Source organism: Oryza sativa, chromosome 3, assembly GCF_034140825.1.
Source record: "Oryza sativa Japonica Group chromosome 3, ASM3414082v1".
In the NCBI taxonomy this organism is placed as follows: domain Eukaryota; kingdom Viridiplantae; phylum Streptophyta; class Magnoliopsida; order Poales; family Poaceae; genus Oryza; species Oryza sativa.
In genome coordinates, this window is record NC_089037.1 from 9,096,160 (window position 1) to 9,124,157 (window position 27,998).

Below are 27,998 nucleotides of genomic sequence, written 5' to 3' on the forward strand. Positions count from 1 at the left end.
TTTTTATTTTGGTTCTTGTGTCTAAGGCGGCTGTAAGTTTACAACCCATTTCTTATCTCTCTCCTCTCCTCTTTTATCTACATCAGCATTTAGCCTTCTTGCAGCCCTCTATTATTCTTGCTCTAAGGCGGAAGCCGCCTCGATTCGTGCGGACGATGACGGCCGGGGGGAAGCCTCAATCCACGCCGATTACGTTGATCGTGCCTGGTTTGGAGTCTTTCGTCTGTCGTGCTAGTTTTAGGTCAAGGTCAATTGCCCGTTTGTATTGCCAGAGTGGAGCGCTTGGAGACGAGCACACTGCGAGACCGTTGCAACTCGCCAAGGAGTTTTGGTCGCAACGTCGTGTACAAAAAGAGAGTCAATATAGTAAGACAAGATTAGTTTCTTGATCATGATTAGGGCATGGGGCCCAAACCATTGGAGGAGAAAAGAAGATAAATGGGAGCTATGTGGGTTTTTCTTTCCCTTTACTTTTTCATGAGGAAAGCCCTTCGTACAAAACAAAAGCTTGACAAGGGTCCTTCATAGGGTGTATTCAATTCACACCAAAATTAGAAGTTTAGTTAAAATTGAAACGATGTGACGGAAAAGTTGGAAGTCTGTGTGTGTAGAAAAATTTTGATGTGATGGAAAAATTGAAAGTTTGAAGAAAAATTTTGCAACTAAACACGGCCTGGTATATTGTACGCGCCTACTGAACCTGTGGGCCAAAAGGACTGCTTCATTGCATGGGCCTTTATGGCCAGATTGACCACGGCGTAATGAAATTGGGCAAAGCAGAGCATATACAACTGCACGACCACCGTAACGTGGATGATGATAGCCATCATGATGCGACGATAATAGTTGTGAGGACCATATTAGACGATAATGTACTCTTGCTGTGCATGATTATACGCTTGGGTTCAATAACGAATGTTGGTGTTATCTGTATTTGGCTGTAGCCCTACTTCATTTGATAATCTGTCCGTTCGGCACCATTATTATCGTTTGATAAGGCGTGAGCGGAGGACCATTAAGCTCGCTCCTGTATCATCATGTGATGATGTCCCTAATACTCGACGAAAGCGCTGCAAAAAGAAAAATCCGATGAAAAATTAGGCTGCTTTTGAGAGTTGAACAAAGAAAAAAAACATCATGTTTTTACGCGCACACTTACCTAACTACTAAAATATGTATTTTTTAAAGTGAAGTTGTGGATTAGCCTAAAACCAGCTCTACTTTTATTTTAGTTGAAGGTGAAACGGTTTGGTTGGACTACAAGAGTGATACAGCTAGAGCTAGAGTTGTGCTAGATAAACCATTGGTAATTTTCACCGACTCAACCAATAAAAGTTACAGCACCGTGATTCTGTGAAGGAGCAGTAACCTGCAGTCGTGACCGGAGCAGCAAGATCGCAGCCGCCGACCGCGAGTGACGGCGAGGGCTTTTTCCCCGTGACCTCACCTGATGAGCGTGCGGAGCAGAGGCAGCACAGCAGAGACGACGAGTCGGACATGACACGTTCAGGCTCATTTCCACCCGTCACGGGCAAATCGTGGCGCCCACGGAAGGAAAAGGGAAAAAAAAGAAAAGAAAAGAGAAAGGAAACGAGGAAAAAGAAAAAGGCGAAAGGGGAGAAGGCCCCCGTACATCTCACGCTCAGTCGCTCACTTGCTTACATATCTCTCGCTCACTTGCTTGCTTGCTTACGTCTCTCTCGCACACTCCCACTATTCTCCTGCTCCTCCTCCCTGATCTTCCCTCTCTCGCTGCCGCTCCTCTTCTCGCCGGCCGCCTCAGCCTGCGGCGAGCTCTTCGTCCAGCCAGTGCACCCGAGGTACGCGCCGTGCTGCACGCGTCGCCCCCCGCGGGGTTTCGTTCGCCGTCGCTCGATTTTGGTTCTCGCGTACGATTTCCATCCCTTTTTCGAGCTGCCGGGCTGATGAAGGGATCTGGGGGTGGTGGTGGCTCCTCGCTGCTCTTGGGTTTATCTTGTGGTTTCCGGCATTACTCGTGCTTGATCTGCGTGGCTGGAGCTGGATTCGGGGAGTGGGAAGGGGATCTTGGGGTGGATGGCGTTTGAGCTTAGGCATTTCTTCCCCTGGCCGAATCGTTGCGGTTTTTGGAGTCACCATGGGAAATTGGGGCGTAATTAAGCAAGGCTTTTGTGGATAAATGATTTTAATCTAGTAATTTTGAGCTATATTCCTCTGCAAGTTTTGGAGCTCACTCCTATGTTTTTTTAAAAAAAGAAAAATTACCCTGTATTTTTCCTGGTGATCTCCTCCTCCGTCCCGTACTGCAATTAACTATGCTTGGATGATTAGATCCTTACTGCGTGTAATTTCTCGTCCAGGAGCTTAGGCCGGATCCTGGGATCCGTAGGAGAAACCTTGCTCGGGTTCCGGAGAATGTGACCGGAGCAACCGCGGCTTCAAATCAGAAAAGGCTACAGCAGGGGAGCAACAGGGGCGGTGGTGGCGCGCGGCAGCAGCAGCACCAGGCCGGCCAATGGCGCAGTTGCCATCAATGCTGCCGCGCCGGCGGTTGGCTCGGCGCCGGCGGAGGTGGCCAGATTCCACTCCCAACCACCACAACAGGATAGGGTATATGGCTCTATATGCTCTGTGTTCTTTCTCATGGAATAACTTATTATGCTTTAACTTCAATCTTTTGTGTTGCTTTTTTGGTACGTGGATTAGTACGTGCAATTGCTAGGCCTTGGCGACCTTAGATGGGCACAGACCTTTTTCGTAGTACTGAGTACGAACTGTACTGGCCTGGTGGTGGTTGCAACTTTGCAATTGGGGCATCTGTACCCCCCAAATAATTTTTCTACCCCCAAATAATTAGGGTTTAGTATGCATTAACTACTTGCTTTATTATGTGAACAATTTGTTTAATTAGCCTTTACTTTATGTTAGTTGGTGTTGAATTGCATGCACTTTGCAAGTTTCCTTCGCTCTGTAATCTTTGCCTAGACCCCACAACATTTTCTCTGAATAGCATCGTATGGACCGTTTTGTCAACCTCTTTTTTCACATATACTATAGACATAGCTCATGGATCTTGCCTTAGATATGCATAGAGTTGAAATTGGGAGTTGGGAGCAAAATATCTTTTCTCTTTGGCTGTATTGGATGATACAAGTATAAACTCACTGTAGCATTCTATGTTATTTGGTCGTTTGAGGACAAATTGAGGTTCCTGCCAATTACATGGTATGATGAAAACATTGTCTAACTTTTGTTAACCACACACTTTTATGCTTATTTGTTGTTACATCAAGTTCACTGTAAGTGTTGTTTCCATGGTTAAGAATTAGCTAGTAATATTCTTTGTCTATACAGATCATAAAAAGTGGAGAAAAGTTAAATTGCTTTTGAAATTATAGCCTTCACACAGATTAGCACGCTATTTCTTAACTCTTATTCATTACTGAAGTTGACTTTAGTATCTTCATAAAAATCAAACTGGATGACTTTTATTTCTGTTTCTTGCAACAACTAATAATTTTAGATGTTCTAATACATGTCTCTCTACATTTAACAGCAGAGTAGATGGGCTGGCTGTTTTTCTGCCTTGTCATGTTTTGGATCACAGAAGGGTGGAAAACGAATAGTTCCTGCAGCACGTATACCTGATGGCAATGCGTCAACTAGTCGTGGAAATGCACACCAATCTGGTAGCAATTCCAACCAAAATGTGGCTCTGAATTTATCTCTTCTTGCTCCACCATCTTCTCCGGCGTCCTTCTCAAATTCTGCAATTCCTTCAACTGCCCAGTCACCTAATCGCTTCTTGTCAATATCTGCAAACTCTCCTGGTGGGCCAACATCTAATATGTTCGCTGTTGGGCCGTATGCTAACGAGCCTCAGCTTGTCTCACCTCCAGTCTTCTCAACTTACACAACTGAGCCTTCCACAGCACCACTGACCCCTCCACCTGAACTAACTCATGCAACTACTCCCTCCTCTCCAGATGTTCCATATGCTCGGTTTCTTTTTTCAGCTATGGATCTTAAAACTGCTGGCAAGGATCACAACATGCCGTACTTATCTACAGCATATTCCGGAGGTTCAGGACTCCAGGCATCTTATCCGCTTTACCCAGAAAGCCCTTCTAGCAGCCTCATATCGCCTGCTTCAGCAACTCCAAGGACTGGTCTTTCATCACCTATCCCTGAGCAAGAGGTGCCTACTGCACATTGGAAGACATCTAGGTCCGCCTGTGACACACCATATTCCAGGGCTTCACCAATACCTGAGCAAGAGGTCCCTACGGCACAGTGGAAGACGTCTAGGTCTGCCTGTGACACACCATATTCCAGGAATTCACCGTCCAATATTTTTGGGCTTGATTCAGCTGCTTCTAGAAACTACATGTTAGATAATAACTTCTTTCGGCCAGCTGCATCTGCCCAGTTCTACCTGGATCAGGCTCAGCAGTCATTTCCATATAATAATGGAGGAAGGATTAGCGTCTCAAGGGACAAACAAGACGCTGAGGAGGTTGAAGCATACAGAGCATCTTTTGGATTTAGCGCAGATGAAATCGTTACAACTCAAGCTTATGTGGAGATACCAGATGCGCTTGATGAGGGATTCAGTATATCTCCATTTGGAAACAATGCTCCTGCTACCGAGGTAGATAAACCACTCTTCAATGTAAAAGTGACCACAAGCCCAAAGAAATCTGCAGACCAGCTTTCCAACGACTCTCCACATAATGTGGTGCACTTGGACATATTCAAAGGTAATTACCCTGAGCTTTGCTTCAACCATTCATTTGTATTTTGGCATAATAGAATCAAGTGTTTGGTTTATCTTGTGAATTGCTGGAATAAACAGTTGTTTCAACGCAACTTGTAAGCCTGAAGTCTACTGTTTTTTATCTTATCACCCTGTGCCCAGATTTTGATGCCACATTCTTCAATGCTCCTTTGATGCAATTTTCTGTTTCTACGCTTTTATTGCAGGAACAAAAGGAGGGGATCTATCTGAGGATGAAGGGGTCGTGAAAGATTGTCATCCTTTCAGAAAGGCGATGGATGAAATATCTCTAAAACCCATAGAAGTCAGGAAGAAAGTTCAGCCTGGACAGTCATCTTCCTCAGATGCAGAAATCGAGTACAGAAGGGCTAGGAGTTTAAGAGAAGCCAATGGAGTTTTGTCATGGCGCAGCACCCTGGCAAGGCAACTACAGTAACGATGTGGTAATACGCAGGATAAGATAGAATGCAGAGTTCCCTTGGCCTAGCGTTCATCAATTTGAGCTGTTGTTAGAAGTAAAATCTTTAGGCGAAGAGTAGCCCGTACTGTATTTCTGGGGATTTCTACTGCCAGATCATGCTCTGGATATGTGACTATCAGCCTGTATTCTATTTAAATTCCAAGTTCGTCTTTTGTAGACACTCTGTTCGTTAGCTGAATCACAGAATCAGTGAAATGGAAGTGCATTTTGAGGAGAGATGGAGAGGTTGCTCGGCTCCCAATCCATTTCCTCCTGTACTGCTGATCAATTGGATAACTTGATAGCTCAGGGCTTCTGCGTGATGGGCTGTTCTATGAATTGTGACGGGTCCTTGGACAGCATGTCGCCGTGGATCTTACGACTTTGCAGCCTTGCAGGCTTGCAGCATTGATGATGATGGCAACGGTGAACTCTGCAATAGATCGTGAAAGTGTTATTAGCAAGTCGGGTAACGACTAATTAGTCAAGTGACAAGCCCTTTCAGAAGACCGCCCCCAAAAAAATCCAACCAGGCCGTCGATCAAACTGATCAAAAGGGCCGCCAAGTCGCCATATACACAAGGAATCCGATTCATACAGGCCAAAGCTAAAACGGACAAGGAAGAGTCGCGCGACACGGCGCGGCGAGACCGCGAGACGGCTCACGGCGAGCGCTCTTCGATCCTCATTGCGGCGCGTTGTGCACCTCGAGCGCGCAGTGCGACTGGAAGAACGACACCAGGGAGGCCGGCTCCGCCACCGGCGTCGACAGCGCCGGGTGCAGCCACCCACCACCGCAGGGCGCGGGCGCGGGCGACTTCGCGGCGTCATCCGCCGCCTGGCGGTCACCGCCGCACACGGGCGAACGTGCGGCGGCGCCGCTACTACCTTCTCGCCAAGCTCCTCCCTGCACGCCGCCCTCCCTCCTTGGCGCCCCTGCCGCCGCCGCCGCCTGGTCGTCCGGCTCCCACGCCGCCGACGGCGACACGACGAGCGGGGACAGCAGCGGTATCGGCATCCTCCCGTCGCCCCACGCGCCGGTGGGCGACGGCGTGGACGGCGGCTCCAGCCGCAGCGTCGCGGGGGCGTGCTTCTGGAGCCGGCTCGGCGGGCGCTTGACCTTCTTGTCGGAGGCGGACGGCTTCATCTCCATCGGCCGGCGCGCGCGCGCGTGGACTCGTGCCCCCTCCCTCCCTCTCTCTCCTCCCAACCGTGGCGACGCCTGCTCGTTCTCGGTGGACTTGTGCGGGAAACATGCGTGCATGGGGGCTGGGGGGAGGCGCGCGCGTGGAGCTTATAAACGAGCGGCGCGTGGGGAGAGGGCGGCCGCGTTTGGCGGACGAGAGGTGGCGCGAGGCGTGGACGGTCGTGAGGGATTCGTGCGCGGTTCGTTCCGGTTTTGGCTTTTACACTTCGCTCTCCTCCCTTCACGCAACGCAAGCGTAGCCGCTTCCCATCGGAGCAAAGATGTGCGCTGCAACGTGCGGGGGACGGTTGCAATATCAAGTGCATTTATTTATTATAGAGTTTGCGTGACGTGTCTGCGTGGAGAGATTGTTGCCAGAGCGTGTTCATTTTTGGCGGCGCCCTATCGATGTTTGAGGTTTTTTTTCCCTTTTTTTATAGGCATCGATGTTTGAGTTGTTTAAGAATTTAACAGCAATTTAACAATACTTAATGAGCCGAATTCTTTGTTTGCTGTCATGTTGATGACAAACAAGAAAATTAAATTGGACAGTTATCTTCCATCTCGTTACCCGCTGCCCTTCCATTCGTTACGTAACAGAGTGTACAGTAGCACAAGCAGAGATCCAGAGAGGATGGCTTCCTATCCTAAAGATCATGGTGACGAGGTGCGCTGAGGCCGAGGTGCGCAGGTGGGTCGCGGAGATCGGGCCATCGGGGTGGAGAACGTCGGGAGGAAGCTGGTGAACTCGGCCGAGCCGCCGAAGGTGACGCTGAGTAGGCTGATGGAGTACCGAGTACGGCGTAACGCTGGTGGAGCAGCAGGAGAACGTGATACTCGTAGGTACGTACTTTCGCTGAGCAGCCCAGACCTTGGTGTTGCCAACGAGGAACGATGAAGACAAATTTTCTTTTCCAAAACTGAAACTAAGAAAGGAGCAAAAATTTGGAACTTCGGCAAATCTGACAGGCGTTTGTGAAAGAAATAAGTTCATTATAAGTCTCTCTTTTTTATGTTGAGTTTGAATACATCTTTATCTCTTTGAACCGTAGTATTAGATATAACACGTCCCTCAACTTTCAATGCAGGATCACCCAAGATCTTTAAGTAGTATTTGTACCCAGTTTTAGCTAACATAACGAGTTGACAATGATCAACCAAGCCAAGTCAACATGGGGCCTACGTGAGCCTGACATGTCAATAGCATAGATGCCTAATCTTCTTCATCTCTGCCCATCTTCCCTCTCTTCCCCATCTCTCTCTACATGGCCTCCAGGACGCGCGGCGGGTGGGTGGGCGTCGTTCTCGCAATGCACGGAAATGTCGTCGATATCCGCTTTCTTCGGCAAGTGAACGACCACGGTGAAAGACCCCAGCCCCCTTTGGAGACCTCGCCTTCCACCTCCCCATGCATAAATTCCTCATTCTTGTAGTACAACAGAAGCCTGCATCGGAACCGTAGCCAAAATCGAAGCAAACAATGGCTGGCAGGATTTACTGGCGACATGGGAAGGGAGAGGAGAGAAGGAGAATGTCACAGAGCTCGGCGTCTTCCTCGGCCCGCTAGCCCCACCGCCTAGTGCCCGTCTCCGCCGCTGTGGGCACGTTGCAATGGCCGGTAGAGGAGGGGATGCGGCAGCGGCGATCTTGTCTCCTTTCAAGCGGCGACGCCCTTGACACAGAGCTTGAGTAGCCGCATCGTCTCCTCCATCCTCTCTCTTGAGCGGCATGAGCTCGACGGCACTGCCTGGTCTCCTTTTCTCCTCCACTGCTGCGACGTCTGTGTACCTAGCAGGACCGGCTCTTGCCTTCGTGACCGCTAGGGGAGGACACCGTCACCGTGTTTTGTCTCCCGTTCACACCGTTGACGCATCTGACCTCGGCTACCTCCCCTACCTCGATCGACAGCGGAGACGCGAGGCCGTAGCTGTGGCTTGGAACGGATAAGGGGAAAACGGACGCCACGAGGGGGTTGGACGCGCGCACCCAGTGGTGGTGTCTCCGCCGCCAACGCTGATGCCCTCATCCACGTTGCGCGTTGGTCACCACTACCCGCGCCTGCCGATGCCCTCCTTTCGCACTGATGCTGCCGAGAGAGAGAGAGGAGGAGGGGAAGGAGATGATGTGTCATTGACATGTAGAGCCATCATTTTTTATTTTTTATTTAAACTGAAATGCTGACTCAACCGTCACGTCAGCCGAAACGGGACATTTTGCTGCCCTGGGATATTAAGTACACCGTTTTTGCAAATTGAGAGACACGTTATATCTGGTATTGCGGTTAGGGTCGAATTTTAAACTCAGCGACGAATTGGAGGGACCATAAGTGAACTTATTCATTTGTGAAACAAGTCGAGAAATTTAAATGGCTGCGAAGGTCCCTCAACTTATCATCGAGTTACAAAATCCTCCCCCAACCGCAAAACCAGATATCGGGCGTCCCTCAACTAACAAAACCATTCACTTTAGGTCGTTCGGTGGTTTTGACCTCGGTTTTGTCCGACGTGGCGGCTGAGTCAGCATGGGACCCACGTGGGCCCCACATGTCAGCTTGGCCACGTCAGCTCTTCTCTCTCTCTAACCTCTTCTCTGTCACGCCCTGAAGTTCCTCTTTCCAGCTTTAAAATTTGTAAAATAAATCGTCCGAAGAAATTGTTCTTTTTAACCTAGAGCTAATTCCTCAAATTAATAAATGCAAATAATAATCGGAATCGGCATGTGGAATTTTTCTTGGATTCTACATGTCAAAATATGCTAACAGGATTTTTAGTGGAATTTTCAGAGCCTTGGAAATAATTTTAACCAATTAAAATGAGCAAAGGGCAATATTAAATCCCTGGGAAAATCCTTTTTCCTTTTTATCTTTTCTTTTCCCTCCTTTTTCCTTTTCTTGGGCCGCCGGCCCATTTCTTCCCGCGCCAACCCGCTCCTCCCTCCCACTCCCAAAGTTCACCCGGCCTCCCTCTCCCTCTCGGGCGCTGACAGGTGGGGCCCACCTGTCAGTCCTTTCCCCTTCCTCCAGCCGCCCACGCCGGCAACCGCCGAAACCGCGCACGCCGCCGCCGTTTCCCGCCCTTCCCGCGCCCACTCCTCCCCACTCCGTGCCGCGCCCACGTTGTCGCCCCCTCTCCGCTCCTCCCGCTCTCGCGCGCGCCCCGCAAGGGCGGGGTTCGGTTTGAATCCCCCCTCCCTCTCTCTCTCTCCACCTCCCACGTCGCCGGCGAAATCGGGAGCACCCCGGCCACGTCCGCCACTCCCGAGCCCCAATAAAGCTTCCCCGCACTCCCCTCCACCTTTTTCCTCTTTCCGCCGCTCTCTCCCGTGCCCTCCATCACTCCAGCGCCGCTACACCCATCGCCGCCGCCCTCCTGCCACGCTCCGGCCACCGCTAGCCGTCGCTAGCCACCGCGCCGAGCCTCACTGTCGACGCCGCCGCGTTCACCATCCCGTGAGCCGGCGCGTCCGCCATCCGCCCGGCCAAATCCACCGTCGGGGCCCGCTTCTCCCCGCGCGCCGGTGAGTACCACCATTGCCGCCGCCTTCGGCCATGGTTTCCGCCCGCCGTAGACCACCCCTCTCCCTCTAATCCTTCCCATTTTGTTCCCTAGGATGTCCCGGAGATCGTCCGCCCGTCGCCGTCGTCCTCCCGTCGCTCGTCGTCGTCGTTCGCCGTCGTCTCCACTCGCGCTGGCCAACCTCGGTGAGAAACTCCCTCTCCTCCCTCTTTCCCTCTCTCTCGTGTGCGCCGCTGTTGTCACGCCCAGAAATTCCCGAATAGAATTCCAAGCAGAATGTGCATTAAAATCCCCGTCCAGGACCGGCCGGGGTACACAAACGACAATGTTGACATTCAGATCCACGTCTTACAAACATCATAAAAGTCTTACATAAATGCAGCGGAAGAAAAGAAAGACAACAGGGGCTAAGCCTTGACTAGAACTGCAGCGGGAACACCACTCCACAGGCATCCTCGACGGCACGGACGAAGCCTACTCCTCAGAGACACCTCCATCTGACACATACTCGTACTCTGGGGTTGGGAAAAATAGAGCAAGACTGAGTACTACCCACTGTACTCAGCAAGTCATACCGGAATAGGGGTATGATGCAGGGAATTATCACAGAAGAGCTAGAGTGGTTCATTTGCATAAAGCGAGCATTTATAAACAGAAGTTGAAAGATTTAAACAGTTGTAATAATTAATTAATATTAACTATCCACTGTCCAACGCTATCCCACGTTGCAACAGGCCCAACCATCCACTTAAACTATCCAAATTCAAAAGATTACACTAGGGTGAAACTAATCACGGTGAATCTGGTTGACCGCCCATAACCGCGGGCATGGCTATTCGAATAGTTTTACTCTGATCAGAGGTGTACAACTGTACCCACAAGACACAGCCCCACGACACGTTTCCGTGCGCCGACATGCCACCACGACATACCGGAAAGAGGCCGTGACAGGACCCTTCGCATAACCCCCTCTAACCAAGCACACCACACCTCAGGTTTCACCCCCACTCCTCGCAAGGCAGCGGGCAGTCCCCTCTCGTGCCTAGGTGAATCCGGAAGCCGCATAGGCCGTCGCAGGGCCCATCCAAACTCCATCACGCCCACCCTTGCCTGGATGCGTCGGCTAGAGGAAAGCTACGCTACAAGCCCAGCTGTTGCCCACGCTGGCTTGTGGTAAGTACGATAAGTTCTTCCAGGGCATCCCGCGAACCGGTCCTTAACTACCATGGGTGCGACCAGCAAAACCATGTACCCACAGCCCACCATGTGATTTATTTTAATTAACTAACACCAAAGCGGTGGCACTAATCCAACAATACCATTAGAACCAACAGTCTAAACATTAATAAGATTTTCCCCATTGTGCACTAGTTGAGCTAAGCATGGCTAAGCAATCCCTAGTCCAATCTCTAGTCATGTTATAACCCCAAGCTGACAAAGGGACATGGCACAACAATAGCATGGCTATGACAATAGGTAAACACCCCTTAGTAACATTATAAAACGATGCAGTATTTGAAGGAAAACAATAGAGCATTTGCAATATAGGATCAACATGTTCAAGTGACAAGCATGACTTGCCTTGCTCTGCTGCTGGAGGAACCTCGGCGACTATTTCGAAGTACACCGGAGCGTCGGAGGAACCGGAATCTAGCGACATACAAGGCAAACATTGCAAACAGGCTATAAGACTATTGAAACAGGGAACAAAACCATTTTTAATGGATTCTACACATTTTTCTTGATTTACTGAGACTTGAATGGGCTTAAACGGAGCTCGGATGAATTAGTTATGAATTTTAGAAGATTCACTGTGTTTATTACTATAAAAGAAAAACCTTAAATCATTTATTGCGCAATAATTCCCAGGGCTGACGTCAGCACGGAGGGGGTGCGGTGCCGGCAAGCGGGGCCCACTGGTCAGCGGCTCAGGGGGGGCGGTTCACCGTGGACCGGGACCACGCAGGTGGTCCACCGCCGGTCCACGGGACCGACGGCCCAGATCGCCCTCGGGCCGATCGGACGGGCGGCGATAGAGGCGGCCACCGGGCTCGGCTCGGCATCAAAGCCGACCGGCCGGCCAGGGCTAGCGGCGACGGCACGCGCGCGCGAACGCGTTGCCGGCAATGGCATCCGGCGGCGGAGGCGACGGCGCAAAAGCGACGCGAAAGCGGCGGCAGCGGACGGCGACAACGACCGAAGGCGACGGCGAGCGCGGGCGGCGGCGACACACGGGGAATCGGGGAAGGAAAGGAAAGGGGAGGGAGTCCTCACCGAAGGGGACGGCGGCGACCGGCGACGAGGAGTGATGGAGGGAGGTCGACACGCGGCGGACGGCGACCGGGACGACCTAAAGAACGAAAAGAAATAGATTAGAGAGGAAGAGAGGGGCCATAGGAGACGGGAATGCCGGCCGAAGGCGGCGGACATGGCAACCCTCACCGTCGCACGATGGGAATGGCGCTCCGGCGGCGGACCTCGACGAAGGAGGGGTGGACGGGTGGATCTCGGCCACGCGAACCCGACGGCGGCGACGGCGCGGTGCGGCGGCGAGCCTAGCGGCGGCTAGCGGCGGCCGGAGTAGCGGAAACGGCGGCGGCGGGTGGTTGCACGGCGCGGGAGCGATGGGGAGCACGAGGGAGTTCGGCGAAATGGGAAAAAAGTGAGAGGGGGCGACGGCAGAGCTTAAATAGGGAGAGAGGGGGCCGGACGTGGCCGGGAGAGGCGGGATTTCGCCGGCCAACGTGGGGGAAGTGGGGGAGGAGAGAGAGGCGGGATTCGAAAATCGAATCCCGGCCATCTCGGGCGCGGGCGCGAGCGGGAGAGAGAGGGGAGTGGGCGCGGGGAACGCGGCGCACGCGCGGGCGTGGTCGACGTGGCCCGGAGGAGGCGGAGACGTGGGCGCGGCGGCGGTTGCGGGCGCGGCGGGAGGTTGGGGAAGGACCCGACAGGTGGGCCCCACCTGTCAGCGTCCGCGGGAGAGGACGGCGGCGGGGCGGCCTGGCTGGGCCTCGGCCTGCGGCCGGCCCAGCAGGGAGGAGGGGGAGGAAAGGAGAGAATGGGCCAGCGGCCCATTCGGAAAAGGAGGGGAAAAAGAAAAAGAAAAAGGAGAAAAGAATTTTCCCTAGAATTAAAATATTGCTTGCTCAATTTTAATTGGTTAAAATTATTTCGAGCGCTCTGAAAATTCCACTAAAAATCCTGTTAGTGAATTTCGACATGTAGAACTCAAGAAAAATTCCACATGCCCACTCCGATTATTATTTGCATTGATTTAAAAGGGTTTACTCTTGCTTTGCACCGGTATTTTCTTAGGGTCTCTTATAAATTAAATTTTAGGCTTGGGAGGAGAACTTCGGGGTGTGACAGCTGTCCTCCGCGCGCGCACCGTCGTCTTCGGCCGCCGCCGCCGCTTTTCGCGCCGTCTGCCGTCGCTGTCCGCGCCGCCGGTTGCCGTCGCCGGCGACCGCGCGTGCCGCCGTCGCTCGCCATGCTGGGCCTGCCGGCTTTGAAGCCAAGCCGAGCCACCAGCCGCGCCCCTCCCGCCTTGTGCCACTGCCAGTGGGGCCCACGTGCCGGCGCCCCTCCCTCTCTCTCTTGAGCCGCTGACAAGCGGGGCCCACCTGTCGGCGCAGCCGCCCCTCTTGGATGACGCCAGCCCTGGGATTTATTGCGCAATAAATAATTAAGGACTTTTCTTTATTAGTAAAAACACAGTTTATCTTCTAAAATTCATAAGTAAATCATCCGAGCTCTGTTTAAGTCCATTCAAGTCTCAGTAAATTCATAAAAATCCCTAGAATCCATTAAAAATGGTTTTGTTTCCTGTTTCAGCAGTCTTATAGCATGTTTTGCTTGTGTGCTTTGTTTGTCGCGGAGATTTCGGCCGTTTCATCGATCCGCGGTTTCTCAAAAAAGTTGCTGTGGTCTCATCAGTGCGAGAGCAAGGCAAATCATGCTTTACATTTGATCATATTGTACCCAATTTACAAACACCCTGCATTTCTATCAAATGTTGCACTCTTTTACAATGTCATGTGGGATGGGTCCTATTACTCAGCCATACATTGTTTACCTTATGCCATTGATAACTTGGGTATCATAAATGATTAGATGTTGGTTTAGGAAATGCTTAGCCATGCTTAGTTCTACTAGTACACAAAAAGGGAATCTCATTAAAGCATAGACTTTGATCATTGGCAATAACTTTGGATTAGTGCCACCGTAATGGTGTTGGCTTATTAAAATACACTACATGGTGGGCTGTGGGTGCATGGTTTTACCAGTTGTGCCCATGGCGATTAAGGACCGGTTCGCGGGAAACCCTGGAAGAATTTATCGTGCTTACCACAAGCCAGCGTGGGCAACGACTGGGCTTGTAGTGTAGCTTTTCTCTAGCCGACGTACCCAGGCGAGGGTGGGCGTGATGGAGTTGGGTCGGCCAGGGTGTCCGGTTGATCGGCTTCCGGATTCACTGCGGCACTAAAGGGGGGTTGCCTGTTGCCTGCTGGGGACGGGGGCGAACCCTAAGGTGTGGTGCGATCGGTTAGAGGGAGTTATGCGAAGGGTCCTGTCACGGCCTCTTTCCGGTATGTCGTGGTGGCATGTCGGCACACAGAAACGTGTCGTGGGGCTGTGTTTTGTGGGTACAGTTGTACACCTCTGATCAGAGTAAAACTATTCGAATAGCCGTGCCCGCGGTTATGGGCGGTCGACCAGATTCACCGTGATTAGTCTCACCCCTAGTTTAGCTTAATGAACTGGTGTAGTTCAGGTGGTTGGTTGGGCCTGTTGCAACGTGGTGTAGCGTTGGACAGTGACTGGTTAATATTGCTTAATTACTACAACTGTTTTTACTGTTTTCAACTACTGGTTTTAAATGCCTGCTTTATGCAAATGAACCCCGTAGCCTCCTTTGGTTATGTTCTGCATCATACCTCCTCCGGTATGACTTGCTGAGTACAGTGGGTAGTACTCAGTCTTGCTCTCTTTTCCCCCACACTAGAGTTGAAGTTCTTCTCAGTTGGAGCCGTCTCAGAGAGGTTGGTTCCGTCGTTGCCGTCAAGGATTGCTTGTGGAATGGAGTCGCCCCGCTGCTGAAGTCAAGCTTCCCGGTTTAGCTCGCTTTTATCTTTTCCGCTGCATTTGTAATCTTTTATATTTTTGTAAGACGTGGATCTGTATGTCAACAATTGTCGTTTGTGTACCCTGGCTAGTCCTGGACAGGGGTGTAATACACATTCAGCTTAGAAATTCTGGTTCGTGAATTTCTGGTCGTGACATTCTCTCCTTCCTCATCTCTATCACTCTTCTTCTTCGCTCTGTGACTTGGGCAGACCAGCCGATGGGTCACGCCATGCACGACGGCGACGCTAGCGTCGCGCGAGATAGGCGGGTGCGCGACGAGGAGGGAGGGGACGAGGCCCACGAGGTGCCGGCGGGGGGAGGAGCTGCGGGCGACGGGGGAGGCGAAGCGTCGAGCCCGGGAGCAGACCGTGGCGAGGCGACAAGCTCGACCTCGGCGACGGCCACGCGGTCGACAACGGCCAGGAAGGACCAGCACGGCATCACCCGCGCCGTCGAGCTCCACTCTGCGCGCGACGACGTGGGAGCAGAGCCGGCCCAGCTCCACCCTCAGCTCCCGTGGTTCCGCCGCCAGCCACGGCCACAGCGCCGCCTTTGCAAGCACCATCCGCGGCGGGGCTAGGGGCTCGTGCTCCTCTGGCTCTCTCTAGTGACGAATTGACTCGAACCAGGGCGAGATCGAAGATGATGTGCTACCGTTCCGCCGCGCCAGAGTTGTTCCACGACAAAAGCGACGTGTGCAGGCGTGCAGCGATGGCATCCCCGGCGCCAGCTGCAGCGTCTCCTGCCACTCCGGCCATCCTGCACATGCTTTGCTTGTAACGTACCAGGAATCACTACAAGTTGGCAATTTCAATTCATGTCTACATATCAGTCCTAATTGTTGATTGTTTCTCTGATTATCCATTGTCAGATTGAGCGGCGGCGGGCGAGCTCCTACTTGCCGAGGCAACGCTCGTCCTCATCCCAGGTCCTCAGTGTGCGCCTCACTGGCCGGCCACCGTGCCCCACCACGATGCGCCGGTACAGGCTACTCCACCGCAGCGCGGTTCTCTGCTCGTAGTCCAGCGTCGGTACAACAACGCGGACGACGACGAGTCGGGGTTCATCGACCCGGGCTGCCGTCGCCGTGGCTGCGGACGACGTCGCCCTCGGCACGTGTGGGCGGCTGTGCCGTCGCGGCCGTGGATGCCGGACGCCAGCTGGTGAGCTAGCTGATGTAGTTCATTCCACCGCCGAGGATGCCGAGGTCGACATCGACGTCGTCCACGGCCACGGCGGCGGAGGCGCGAGTCGACGAACCCTGACTCGGCGTCGTCTGTTGGAAATAAACACGTCATGGTGTGTTTCTGGCGTGGTTGAGTCAGTGTGTGTGTGTCGCGTTGCTGCATGTGTGCGTCGTGTGCGTTCTGTTAGTTTGATTGAGTCGTGATCGCGAGTGCAGGGCTGCTGCATGGTTGTTTGCATGGCTGTTGCAGTGTTGATCGAGTCGCGGGAGTGCGTGGTGTGCGTGGCGTCGGTTCTTGCGGAGGAAGCCGCGTCGTCCGGGCGAGCGTGCGGCTCACGGCGACATTGAGCGGGTTCTGCGGAATGTGGTACAATGGCCGGCATGGAGGCTAGCTCCCGGTGTGTCCCCGGTCTATAAGAGGCCCCCGTACTCCTTCGTTGTTTCTTTGCAAGGTTCAGTGAGTAATAAAGCCAAGATACAGGAGCGATCGGCTCCGCGGCGTTCGTCGCTGTAAAATCCATTGTTCATCGTCTCCCTCACCGGCGTTTGTGTTCGTGAGTGTGAGAGTGTTCCTGGGCTGAGCCAACAATTGGTATCAGAGCCGGATGACGAAGATCGGAGATAGCTCGTCACTGAAGATCGGAGAAGGATCGAGCTCGGGTGCCGCCGAGCGCGTCATGGCCAACTCCAGCGCCGTGGAGCTCCCGCTGTTGACAAGGACCAACTACCACGAATGGTCTTTGGTGATGCAAGTGAGCATGGAGGCGTTGGAGCAGTGGGACGCAGTGGAGGCAGTGAGCAAGGACCGGGGCAAGGATCGGCGCGCGCTGGCCATGATCATCTGTGCCGTTCCAAGGGAGATGAAGGCCGGGCTCGCCGTGAAGAAGTCGGCGAAGGAGGCGTGGGATGCGGTGAAGAAGATGCACGCCGGCGACGACCGCATGAAGGCTGCGAGTGTCCAACGTCTCATGAAGCAGGTTGAGAACATGACGTTCCGTGACGGAGAGAACGTCGGCGACTTCGCGATGCGCATCAACGGTCTCGTCGCCAGCCTGCGCGAGCTTGGTGAGGAGATGGAGGACAGCCGCGTCGTGAAGAAAGTTCTGCGCGTGGTCCCCAAGAGACTGAAGCAAGTCGCGGTGGCGATTGAGATGCTCGCCGATATCGACACCATGAAGATCGAGGAGCTCGTCGGCCGGTTGCAGGTGGCGGAGGACGCGGACGCTGAGGATCAAGCGGCGTCTAGCGCGGAGCATGCTGGGCAACTCCTGCTCACGGAGGAGCAATGGGAGGCGAGGCGGCGTCAACGCCGTGGCAAGGAGCATGTGCACGGCGGCATTGGTGAGAAGGGCGGCAGCCACGACGACGACGACGATGGCAGCAGCACAAGCTCGGGACACGGTAGGAGCCGCTACCGAGGAAAGTGCTTCGACTGCGGAGAACGCGGTCACATGGCGAGGAACTGTCCGCGGAAGAAGAAGGAACAGGCGTTGCTTTGTAACGTCGATGAGGAGCCGACGCTGCTGTGATAACGAAGTGTGCCATGTCGTGTTTAGGGGGAGATTGTTGGAAATAAACACGTCATGGTGTATTCCTGGCGTGGTTGAGTCAGTGTGTGTGTGTGTCGTGCTGCTGCATGTGTGCGTCGTGTGCGTTCTGTTAGTTTGATTGAGTCGTGATCGCGAGTGCATGGCTGCTGCATGGTTGTTTGCATGGCCGTTGCAGTGTTGATCGAGTCGTGGGAGTGCGTGGTGTGCGTGGCGTCGGTTCTTGCGGAGGAAGCCGCGTCGTCCGGGCGAGCGTGCGGCTCACGGCGACATTGAGCGGGTTCTGCGGAACGTGGTGCAATGGCCGGCATGGAGGCTAGCTCCCGGTGTGTCCCCGGTCTATAAGAGGCCCTTGTACTCCTTCGTTGTTTCTTTGCAAGGTTCAGTGAGTAATAAAGCCAAGATACAGGAGCGATCGGCTCCGCGGCATTCGTCGCTGTAAAATCCATTGTTCATCGTCTGCCTCACCGGCGTTTGTGTTCGTGAGTGTGAGAGTATTCCTGGGCTTAGCCAACATCGTCTGCCGCCGCCCGGCTTGCCGCTCCTCCGCCGTTGGCAGTCGCTCCTCCCCCCGCCGCCCGCGCACTGCCCCTCCCCCCGCCACCCGCGCTCTTCGCCTCCCCCGTTGGCGCCTCGTCCCCTCCCTCCTTGTAGCGCACCCGCCCGTCTCGCGCGACGCCAGCGTCGCCGTCGTGCGTGGCGTGACGCCGTGACCCGTCGGTCGGCCTGCCCAAGTCGTAGAGGAGAAGAAGAGTGATAGAGATGAGGAAGGGAGAGAAGAGGGGAGAGAGAGGAGTTGACGTGGCCATGCTGACATGTGGGGCCCACGTGGGTCCCACGCTGACTCAGCCGCCACGTCGAATAAAACCGGGGTCAAAACTAACAAAGGATCTAAAGTAAATGGTTTTGTTAGTTGAGGGACGTCCGGTATATGGTTTTACGGTTGGGGGACAAAGGATCTAAAGTAAATGGTTTTGTTAGTTGAGGGACGTCCGGTATATGGTTTTACGGTTGGGGGACAATTTTGTAACTCGATGACAAGTTGAGGGACCTTGGGTGTACTTTTTCCTATCCGCGTTCTTTGACACGATAAAAATCCAAAATTACCGGTCCGGCCCACGACGCAGGTGCGGAGGTAGCCACCTCTCTTTCCGCACGCTCCCGTCCCCACCGCTCTTATCCGCTTCTCTCCCCGTGCCCTCTCCCGCTTCTTCCCCGCGCGTAGCCACGCACGCCTCACCGCGCCCCCCTTCTCCGGCTCCGCCGCGCGTTCTACTTCTACCGTTACCGCCCGCGGCAACAACAGCTAGGTAGATACACGTCGCGCGTTCGAGCCTAAGGTACCTGCTCTCTCGCGCGCGCCACCGATGGCGTGCCTCGCGCCGCAGCTCAAGTGGCCCCTTTCCACCCGCGCGGCGGCGTTCCGGGAGCACGGCGGCGCCGGAATCGGCGGGTTCCGTACCGTTAGGCTCCACTGCGCGGTGTCCACCACCGCGCTGGTAGAGGCCGAGAGCTCGGATTCCTTGGCCCCCGGGGCGAGGCGTCTCGTCGTCTACGACGGAGCCGTCGCGCCGCCGCCTCTTCCGGTAACGTCCTTTCGCTGTGTTCCGGGCTAATGCTGGCCACGACCATGCCCTGTTTCCTCAAACGAATCCTGCGGGCGGCTCACTGGGATTCATGGCCCTCAATCTTACTTTGGACTGCGTAATTACCAGGGAGGTTTCGGTGAGGCGATTCTCAACCAAGAAGCCGTGGTGGCGGCCGCAGCGGCGGAGGCCGTCGCTCTAGCAAGGGCAGCGGCGGAGGTCGCCGGAGAGGTCGTCCGGATGTCGCAAACCGAGCAACGGCACCGGCCTGACTTCGTCACGACGCACGACACGGAGGACAACTACTTGGCCAGAGAGATCCTCCGCGCCGAGGCGGGATTGGGGGCGAGGTACGCCGATGCCTGTCTGTCGGAGGATGCGGGGTTCTCCAGTATCTTCAGCGATGAATCCGAGGTAGATGACGATGAGCAGTGCGTCCAGGGCGTGGCTGTGAAATCGGTGCGCCAGTCCGAGAGGAGAGCTCGGAGGGTGAGGGCGGCGATGAAGGCGGCCAAATCGTTCAGCGGCCGGAATCCCGTCGCGGCGTCGTCGTCGGCGAGGAAGAAGAGGTTGAAGGGTTGCCGGAGTCCTCTCGGCTGCTTCTACAAGATGACCGGCCGGAGGCTTCTGACAGCAAAACAAGAAGTTGAGTTCTCACAAGGCATTCAGGTGAGGCTAACAAATTGAATGCATTTTGTGAGATTGCATTTTTTGGTTTTGTGGTGTTATGCTTGCAAAATTTAGGATGCATGTTTTGGTACAAATGTTGCAGCAGCATATGTTTATTGCAGCAAATTCCACAGCATCTAAAATCCCATCCTAGATTGCTCACTAGCAGTAAGGTGAATATTGCTCGCTAACAAGAAGCTGAATATGGCTCAGTAACAGACTATTAACAGTTAAGGTGAAAAATTTAGAGAATTGTTGCTTTTCTGTTCCAATATCATCTCTTGAACACTGGTTTTCTAGTCCCAATATTATTCTTGTTGTTCTTGGCATCATCGTCAGTACAGACTACACAGTGTTAGTGTTTAGCACCATTTTCACCAACTTAAGCTTACTATGGATGGTTGCCATGAATTGACACAGGATCTCCTGAAGTTGGAAGCTATCCAAAAGGAGCTTGCTCACTACAACGGCGGTGAACCAACCTTCTCACAGTGGGCAGAAGCAGCTGGAACTGACGAGAACACTTTGCGAAAACGTCTGAACTATGGAATTTCCTGCAAGAACACGATGGTAAAGTCTAACGTGAGACTTGTAATCTCAATTGCTAGAGAGTTTGAAGGTCCTGGAATGGAATTTTCTGATCTTATTCAGGTATTTTGCTTGCCCTTTTCTACGGTTAAGTATAGCCCTTCTATGATTATGCTTATGACTCACATTTCTTTCTGTAACTTTTGTAGGAAGGAATACAGGGCCTTGTACGAGGCGCTGAAAAGTTTGATGCTTCAAAGGGTTTTCGATTCTCTACATACTCTCACTGGTGGATCAAACAAGCAATACGCAAATCCGTTTTAGAACAAACCCAGATTATTCGCTTGCCGGTATGTTCACTTCCGCATTGTACTTTTGGTCATTTCATAGTGCCATCTTTTTCATCCATCATTACTAGATCAAGTAGTTGGTTTTGATGTCTGCACATTGGTGAACGGTGATTGATGGGAATGGCTACAATCACTGACATGCAATAGTTAAGTGGATAGTTGATACTGTTATATTTCATTTAACACATTGATTTTCATTTGCATCATGGAACAAGTGCTCAACCGAACAACACAAACCAAGCAACGATTATAACATAATGATTTTTCACTCGTGCGTCTTTCCTCATGAACCATCTACCGCTGTTTTTGACGGTTGCTGCGTTGCTATCTTACACCAGAAAGGCTTCTTATGAATTATGATGCTCTGCTTGTAGGCACACATGGCCGAAGCAAGTTCCCGGGTGAAGGAATGCCGACGGCGGCTCCGCCGGCAGCTGAAGAGGCTACCCACCAACGAAGAGATCGCATCCGACACCGGCATGCCGCTCAGGCGCGTCGAGGCGGCGATGAGCCTCCCAAAATACACCGTTTCCCTCACCAGCAAGGTCGGGTGCACTGACATGACATACCAGGTGAGTCTGCTCCCTTCGCCCGAGCAACATGAACACATCACAAAACCTCGACCTCATCCATGGCCAATTACTGAATCCAAGTGATCACCGCATACATCGCAGGAGATCACGCCGGACACGAGCACGGAGACGGCGGAGGAGATGCTGCACCGGTGGCTGATGAAGGAAGACGTGGACAGGGCGCTGGACGGGCTGAGCCCGCGGGAGAGGCAGGTGATCAGGTACAGGTTCGGGATGGACGACGGCCGGCTGCGGACGCTGCACGACATCGGTCGGCTGATGGGGGTGAGCAGGGAGAGGATCCGGCAGATCGAGCTGGTCGCGTTCCGGAAGCTCAGGGGCAGGAAGAAGGTTCAGTCGCTGCAGCATTATCTGCAGCCTGTGGAGAGCTGGTAGCTAGCCATGCATGCGTGTGCTGCCTAGTTACCACTTACCACCACATTGCCATCTTCTTTTTGGAAGGGTTATTAACCTGTACGAGTAACTGTTAATCCTTACGTATGAGTATGTAACACACGTGTAAAGAAAGGAGATCCAAACATTTGTTTTGTAACAACATACTGGTATAGCTATTGCCGGAAGCAAAGAACGCAACATAGTTGCTTCAAGAGAAAGAGGGCCATCAAGCCAGCAGATTTAACTCACATCTGAATCTGATGTTCTGATGGCGGCAGGATACACATCTGAAACGCCCACCGATATGTAGTTGCAGTTCTCCCTTTTTGTCACGTACAGACGTGCATATATTTCTTGCAAGTAATGGCGACCATACAAACTTACAAAATACGTTTGATTTGGAGATTGTGTCCGGCAATATAAAGCAGAAAATGTTGTGAAAAAAAGAGAAAAAAAAGGCGTTCAGCCGCCACGCAAAGACTCGGCTAAACCCTCGAACCGGAACACGCGAAGCCGGTGGAACGTGGAAAAGATAGGGGGTGGGAGGAAAACCCTTACCCAGGGCTAGACGAGAAAAGCCCCCCCATCCGCCTCCTCCTCCTCCCCCAAATTCCTCTGCTTCCCCCGGCGGCAAGACCGAAGCCTCGCCACCATCCGCGGCGGCCGCAATGGCGCTCACCTCCCAGAGCCTCTTCTTCTCCCCGCTGGCCGCCGGCCCATCCCGGAGAGTCCGGGGGCGGGGCCGCTCCACCTCCGTGTCAGCCGCCGCCTCCGCCTCGTCGCACAACTCGCAGCCCCACGGCCACCCCCAACAACCCCTCGCCGTCGCGTCGTCCAGCTCCAAATCCGAATCTAAGGGCTCGAAAACCTTCGCCCTCGCCTCCGCCATCACTGCCGCCGCCTCTGGTGCATTCCTTCTCGCGTCATCTGGTGGCGGGTTCGGGGGCGGCGCCGGGGGTCCTCTCGGCGGTGGAGGCGGTGGATGGGGCGCCGGAGGAGGAGGAGGTGGTGGTGGTGGTGGCGGCGGCGGCGGGTTCTGGTCGCGGATCTTCTCCGGCGGCGCGGCGCACGCGGATGAGAAGTCGTCGGGGGATTGGGACCCGCACGGGCTCCCGGCAAACATCAACGTGCCGATGACGAAGCTGAGCGGGCTGAAGAGGTACAAGATCTCCGAGCTCAAGTTCTTCGACCGCGCCGCGGGAGGGGGAGGCGCGTTCACGGGGCCCGAGGATTCCTTCTTCGAGATGGTGACGCTGCAGCCCGGCGGCGTGTACACCAAGTCGCAGCTTCTGAAGGAGCTCGAGACGCTCGTGTCCTGTGGCATGTTCGAGAGGGTCGACCTCGAGGGGAAGGCCAAGCCCGATGGCACCCTTGGCCTCACCGTGTCTTTTGTCGAGAGCGTGTGGAGCGCTGCTAAGCAGTTCAAGTGCATCAATGTGGGGCTAATGTCGCAGTCGGGCCAGGTTGACTTCGACCAGGACATGACAGAGAGGGAGAAGATGGATTACCTCCGGAAGCAGGAGCGTGATTACCAGCAGCGTGTTCGTGGTGCCAAGCCGTGCATATTGCCAGATAACGTGCGTGGGGAGGTGCTAGGAATGATGAAGAAGCAGGAGAAGGTGAGCGCTAGGCTCCTGCAGAGGATCAGGGACCATGTCCAGAAATGGTACCACAATGAGGGGTTCGTCTGCGCCCAGGTGGTGAACTTTGGAAACCTAAACACCAGTGAGGTTGTTTGCGAGGTGGTCGAGGGGGATATAACCAAAGTGGAGTACCAGTTCCAGGATAAGCTTGGAAATTTTGTTGAGGGGAATACCCAAATTCCTATCATAGACAGGGAGCTCCCACAGCAGGTATACCAAATACCGCTAGCTGCTATAGTTAATACGAGAATATAATTTTGTTCCCATCTTTGAATTTTCTTAGTGATTCATATAACTAGATCATGTGTTTAGGAAGGTATAAGCGATAATTTGAATACCCTGCCACATAGTGATTACTTTGGATTCTGGTTGTAGCACGGAATTCTTTTAGTGCCACTATACAATTTTATCGCCATGTTGATTCTAGAAAAGCAGTAGCATGTACCCCTTTCATGACATGTGGGATGATTTTGTGCCATGAAAAAGCCTGAAGTTAAACGTTTACTACATACTTCTTGCCACTGTTAGTGATTAGTTGCAGATATGTGGGTCTTGAAGAAAAAAGTATATTTCTTATTCTGAATGTGATATATTAGTGTTTTCAGTAACTTGTACCTCTGTATCCTGCAGCTTCGACCTGGCCATATCTTTAACATTGGAGCAGGGAAGCAAGCTCTGAAGAATATAAATTCACTTGCTTTATTCTCCAATATAGAGGTGAATCCACGCCCTGATGAAACAAAAGAAGGGGGCATTGTGGTTGAAATCAAGCTTAAAGAATTAGAACCGAAGTCAGCTGAAGTAAGTACAGAGTGGAGCATCGTACCTGGACGTGAAGGCCGACCAACTCTGGTAATTTACCTACTGTGGAGCCAACATTTTATTCTTCTCTAATCTTTATTTTAACAACACCGTTCCAATCCATCCCTACCAACACGTATGACGTATCTGATGGCAATTATTTTAGGCATCCATTCAACCTGGAGGAACTGTGTCATTTGAGCACCGGAACATCTATGGTCTAAACAGATCCATTGTTGGTTCTGTTACATCCAGCAACCTGCTCAACCCTCAGGTCAGTTCGTGATTAATGTTCTCTTCACTTGGTTATCTTTTTTTTTCTTTTTGTTACTGTTAGATAAACATAATTTTTGTAGGTTTAGACAAGTGTTATGGTGTTATCAGTTGTAAGAGGGACAATATTGGTTCGTGCTGGTTTGATTACTTCATATGAAAACTTGAATGTCTACTTTTGAAACCGTCTACATAACCTCCTCAAATAACTGTTTTTAATTGACAACCATGTCTTGCATCAAATGTTGAACTTGGAAATTTTCTGTTCTAATCAACCTTCATGTAACTGTGGTCATTAATTGCTACTTCTCCGTTCCAAAATATAACTTCCTAGAGTTAATTTTGTCCCAAATATAGATGCTACCTAGTACTTGTAAAGGGTGAGTTTTTCCACTAAAATACCCCTTCTACCCATTCTACCCCTTTGCTTTATTATAGCCTCAACCTAACCTATAGCTGACCCATCCCAAGAAGGCAACCAAGTCTTTTTACCCCTCTCCTTCATACCCGTGCTGAAGGCTATATTTTGGGATGGTGGGAGTACCTTACTACAACCCCTTCCACATTATAAGACATTTTCGGTTTGCTTAAGTCAAACTTTTTCAAGTTTGACCAAGTGTATAGAAAAAAAAAACATAGCAACATCTACAACACCAAATTATAGTTTCATTAAATCCACCATTCAATATATTTGCATAGTATATTTGACTTGTGTTGAAAATCTTGCTACACTTCTTTACAAACTCGATCAAATTTAGGACAAACCCGAAACGTCTTATAGTATGGAACAGAGGGAGTACTGTATGTTTGTGAGCATCATTTTGAAACATTGACTTGTTTCATTCCTGGTGATTATTCTATGTGTATTTTAGATGATCTAGCAATCTAGTGTATGCCTTATAGTACTTATGATTTCTGATATTCCATATGTGTATGCCTTTTTGGGTTTTCAGGATGATCTCTCATTCAAGCTTGAGTATGTTCATCCTTATCTGGATGGTGTGGATGACCGTAATAAAAACCGCACCTTCAAAACTAGCTGCTTCAATACCAGGAAATTGAGTCCTGTCTTTGTTGCTGGCCCCAATATGGATGAAGCTCCACCTGTTTGGGTTGACAGAGTTGGATTCAAAGCCAACATAACAGAGGTTTGCACAGATTTATATGATCTTTTGCATCTTTTATTATGCATTAGCTGCCTTCTCCAATAATCATCTATAATAACATGAGGAAACTGCTCTTGGTTTCAGAGCTTCACACGTCAGAGCAAATTCACATATGGCCTTGTGGTAGAGGAGATTACAACGCGTGATGAAACCAACAGCATCTGCACTCATGGTTCTCGAGCAATGCCTAGTGGTGGCCTGAGTATGGATGGACCTCCCACAACCCTCAGTGGTACTGGCATAGATCGGATGGCTTTTCTGCAAGCAAATATAACTAGAGACAATACAGAATTTGTAAATGGTGCAGTTATTGGCGACAGATGTATTTTCCAGGTATGCTCTGTGCCCTTGTGATTCCAGGAATACATACTAAACCTTCAGTTATTGGCAAGTAGTTAGGAATAATATTCAGTCATACACTTAGTTGTGTGGAATTTTGGAAAAGATCAACTACCGAGGCAGACCTTTGGTACTATTGATATGTCAGTTTGATACTTTCATACATTGCATAAAATGAGGGTTCAATGTTCGGAAAATATTCAGACACAGTTTAGTGACAACTTGTGATATTAACCCTTTTGGTCATAGAATTCAACTATTTCTGCCAATATTTCAATTGCTTTGTAAATCGTTTCTGTATGTTTGTGCAAATTAGTGTTTAATGTAAATCCTTTGATATGTTTTTTTTTTTTGGCTGGCTGCAGTTGGATCAAGGTCTTGGCATTGGAAGCAAAAACCCATTCTTCAACCGTCACCAACTTACTTTGACAAAGTTTGTTAATTTAAACAAGCAGGAGAAAGGTGCTGGCAAGCCACTTCCAGCTGTTTTGGTTCTTCATGGTCATTATGCAGGTTGTGTAGGAGATCTGCCAAGCTATGATGCATTTACACTTGGAGGACCTTACTCAGTTAGGGGCTATGGTATGGGTGAACTGGGTGCTTCCAGGAATGTTCTTGAGGTGAGTGTTATTAGGGAATTTGCAATATATTATGATACCCCTACTTTCCTTCTTAGTTAGAAGAGTAAACTTCATAAAACTATAGATACTTTGACAAAACCATCACAAAACTACAGATTTAACACAGAATTTCTCATAGAATTATAGATTTAACACAATTTCTTATAGAACTACAGATTTAAGATGGAGTGTCAAAAAATAAATATTAAGTAGCAAATATTTCACAAAACTACAGGTTTAGTGTCAATTTAATCACAAAACTACAACGTTTACAGCTCTAAGATAACGGTAGTGCTAGGGATTCAAACTCTAGAATCTATAGTTTTGTGATAACTTCAATATTAAATCTGTAGTTTTGTGATAAATTTGTTGCTAAATTTGTAGTTTTGTGATACAATGTCTTAAATTTACTCTATTTTAGAATTATAAAACAAAGAACTACTAGATATAATTGATGCCAGTACCATGGCTACTTGCAACATATAGTGATCCTTGCTTTGTTGGTGACTTATGTATCTTTTAATCCTGCAGGTTGCGAGTGAGTTGCGTATTCCTGTGAGGAACACATATGTGTATGGATTTGTTGAACATGGCACTGACCTTGGCAGTTCCAAGGATGTGAAAGGGAACCCCACAGAGTTCTTCCGACGGGTTGGTCATGGGTCATCATATGGTCTTGGCGTCAAGCTTGGCTTGGTAAGGGGAGAGTACATCGTAGATCACAATGCTGGTACTGGAACAGTTTTCTTCAGATTTGGCGAGAGATTTTGAAAACAGTTCAGTCAACCACCAGTGGATAATAGATCATTGAGGTGGGCTGTTTAGCTCATTTGCAGGCATAGAATCCTGAAGCACCTATGCATGTTGTGTGAACCGTTGATGTTTCTGGATTCAACTTGAATAGGAACTTCTGTTCCCGCTGAAATAATGAAGCAATGTTGCTTCCATCCAAAGTGAGAAGTTAGCTTTCAGGATTAGTATTGTGTAGGAAGCAAGATTTGATCGCAGTCTGGTGCTTCTTTGACAGAAGTACTTGCTCCTGTCATTTTCAGTGCTAGAGTTTTTTTGTTTTGTTCTTTTGCTTTGGTTAGATAAAGTGTTCTAGCAGTTTTGTCCCATATTCGGGCTATAAATTTTAGTTGAACTATGGTAAGTTGGTAACTACTCCTATCTGTTGCTGCATTTTGTCGGCTCAGAGCTTCACCTGTTTATCTGAATCTTTTGGCACCGCTGAATTCAAACCTTGGACCTATCATACTGGTGTCAAGCGTTTCTTCT

The 27,998-nt window shown here is 51.2% G+C and overlaps 4 protein-coding genes across 5 annotated transcripts; 3 read left to right on the forward strand and 1 right to left on the reverse strand.

Annotated features, from left to right (window-relative positions):
- Positions 1-1,664: 1,664 nt before the first annotated feature.
- LOC4332386 (uncharacterized protein At1g76660) lies at positions 1,665-5,393 on the forward strand. Of its 2 annotated transcripts, XM_015776923.3 has the most exons (4): positions 1,665-1,820; positions 2,340-2,589; positions 3,536-4,739; positions 4,963-5,393. In XM_015776923.3, the coding sequence occupies exons 3-4, from the start codon at positions 3,827-3,829 to the stop codon at positions 5,190-5,192; spliced, it is 1,143 nt and encodes a 380-aa protein (XP_015632409.1). In that variant the 5' UTR covers positions 1,665-1,820; positions 2,340-2,589; positions 3,536-3,826; the 3' UTR covers positions 5,193-5,393. The 2 variants fall into 2 exon arrangements, with proteins under 2 accessions (XP_015632409.1, XP_066164674.1); XM_066308577.1 differs by lacking the exon at positions 1,665-1,820 and having other exon boundaries at positions 2,529-2,589; positions 3,539-4,739.
- A 370-nt stretch (positions 5,394-5,763) lies between these two features.
- LOC4332387 (uncharacterized) lies at positions 5,764-6,958 on the reverse strand. The gene has a single exon (XM_015776924.3). The coding sequence runs from the start codon at positions 6,478-6,480 to the stop codon at positions 5,902-5,904; it is 579 nt and encodes a 192-aa protein (XP_015632410.1). The 5' UTR covers positions 6,481-6,958; the 3' UTR covers positions 5,764-5,901.
- An 11,944-nt stretch (positions 6,959-18,902) lies between these two features.
- On the forward strand, positions 18,903-22,125 carry LOC4332388 (RNA polymerase sigma factor sigB). Its single transcript, NM_001417490.1, has 6 exons — positions 18,903-19,363; positions 19,493-20,032; positions 20,453-20,683; positions 20,770-20,910; positions 21,285-21,482; positions 21,585-22,125. Exons 1-6 carry the CDS (start codon positions 19,145-19,147, stop codon positions 21,876-21,878), a joined length of 1,623 nt encoding a protein of 540 aa, NP_001404419.1. The 5' UTR covers positions 18,903-19,144; the 3' UTR covers positions 21,879-22,125.
- Positions 22,126-22,385: 260 nt separating this feature from the next.
- Positions 22,386-27,998, forward strand: LOC4332389 (protein TOC75, chloroplastic-like). The gene is made up of 7 exons (NM_001417494.1): positions 22,386-23,731; positions 24,152-24,373; positions 24,489-24,596; positions 25,549-25,743; positions 25,846-26,094; positions 26,466-26,720; positions 27,252-27,998. The coding sequence occupies exons 1-7, from the start codon at positions 22,547-22,549 to the stop codon at positions 27,489-27,491; spliced, it is 2,454 nt and encodes an 817-aa protein (NP_001404423.1). The 5' UTR covers positions 22,386-22,546; the 3' UTR covers positions 27,492-27,998.

Excerpts from the sequence above, each read along its gene's own strand:
- LOC4332386 (XM_015776923.3), top strand. The coding sequence starts at position 3,827 with ATGTTCGCTGTTGGGCCGTATGCTAACGAGCCTCAGCTTGTCTCACCT. Across the intron at positions 4,740-4,962 it reads GCACTTGGACATATTCAAAG|GAACAAAAGGAGGGGATCTA; the intron begins GTAATTACCCTG and ends CTTTTATTGCAG.
- LOC4332387 (XM_015776924.3), bottom strand. The coding sequence starts at position 6,480 with ATGCACGCATGTTTCCCGCACAAGTCCACCGAGAACGAGCAGGCGTCG.
- LOC4332388 (NM_001417490.1), top strand. The coding sequence starts at position 19,145 with ATGGCGTGCCTCGCGCCGCAGCTCAAGTGGCCCCTTTCCACCCGCGCG. Across the intron at positions 20,911-21,284 it reads CCCAGATTATTCGCTTGCCG|GCACACATGGCCGAAGCAAG; the intron begins GTATGTTCACTT and ends CTCTGCTTGTAG. Across the intron at positions 21,483-21,584 it reads GCACTGACATGACATACCAG|GAGATCACGCCGGACACGAG; the intron begins GTGAGTCTGCTC and ends CATACATCGCAG.
- LOC4332389 (NM_001417494.1), top strand. The coding sequence starts at position 22,547 with ATGGCGCTCACCTCCCAGAGCCTCTTCTTCTCCCCGCTGGCCGCCGGC. Across the intron at positions 24,374-24,488 it reads GTGAAGGCCGACCAACTCTG|GCATCCATTCAACCTGGAGG; the intron begins GTAATTTACCTA and ends CAATTATTTTAG. Across the intron at positions 24,597-25,548 it reads GCAACCTGCTCAACCCTCAG|GATGATCTCTCATTCAAGCT; the intron begins GTCAGTTCGTGA and ends TTGGGTTTTCAG.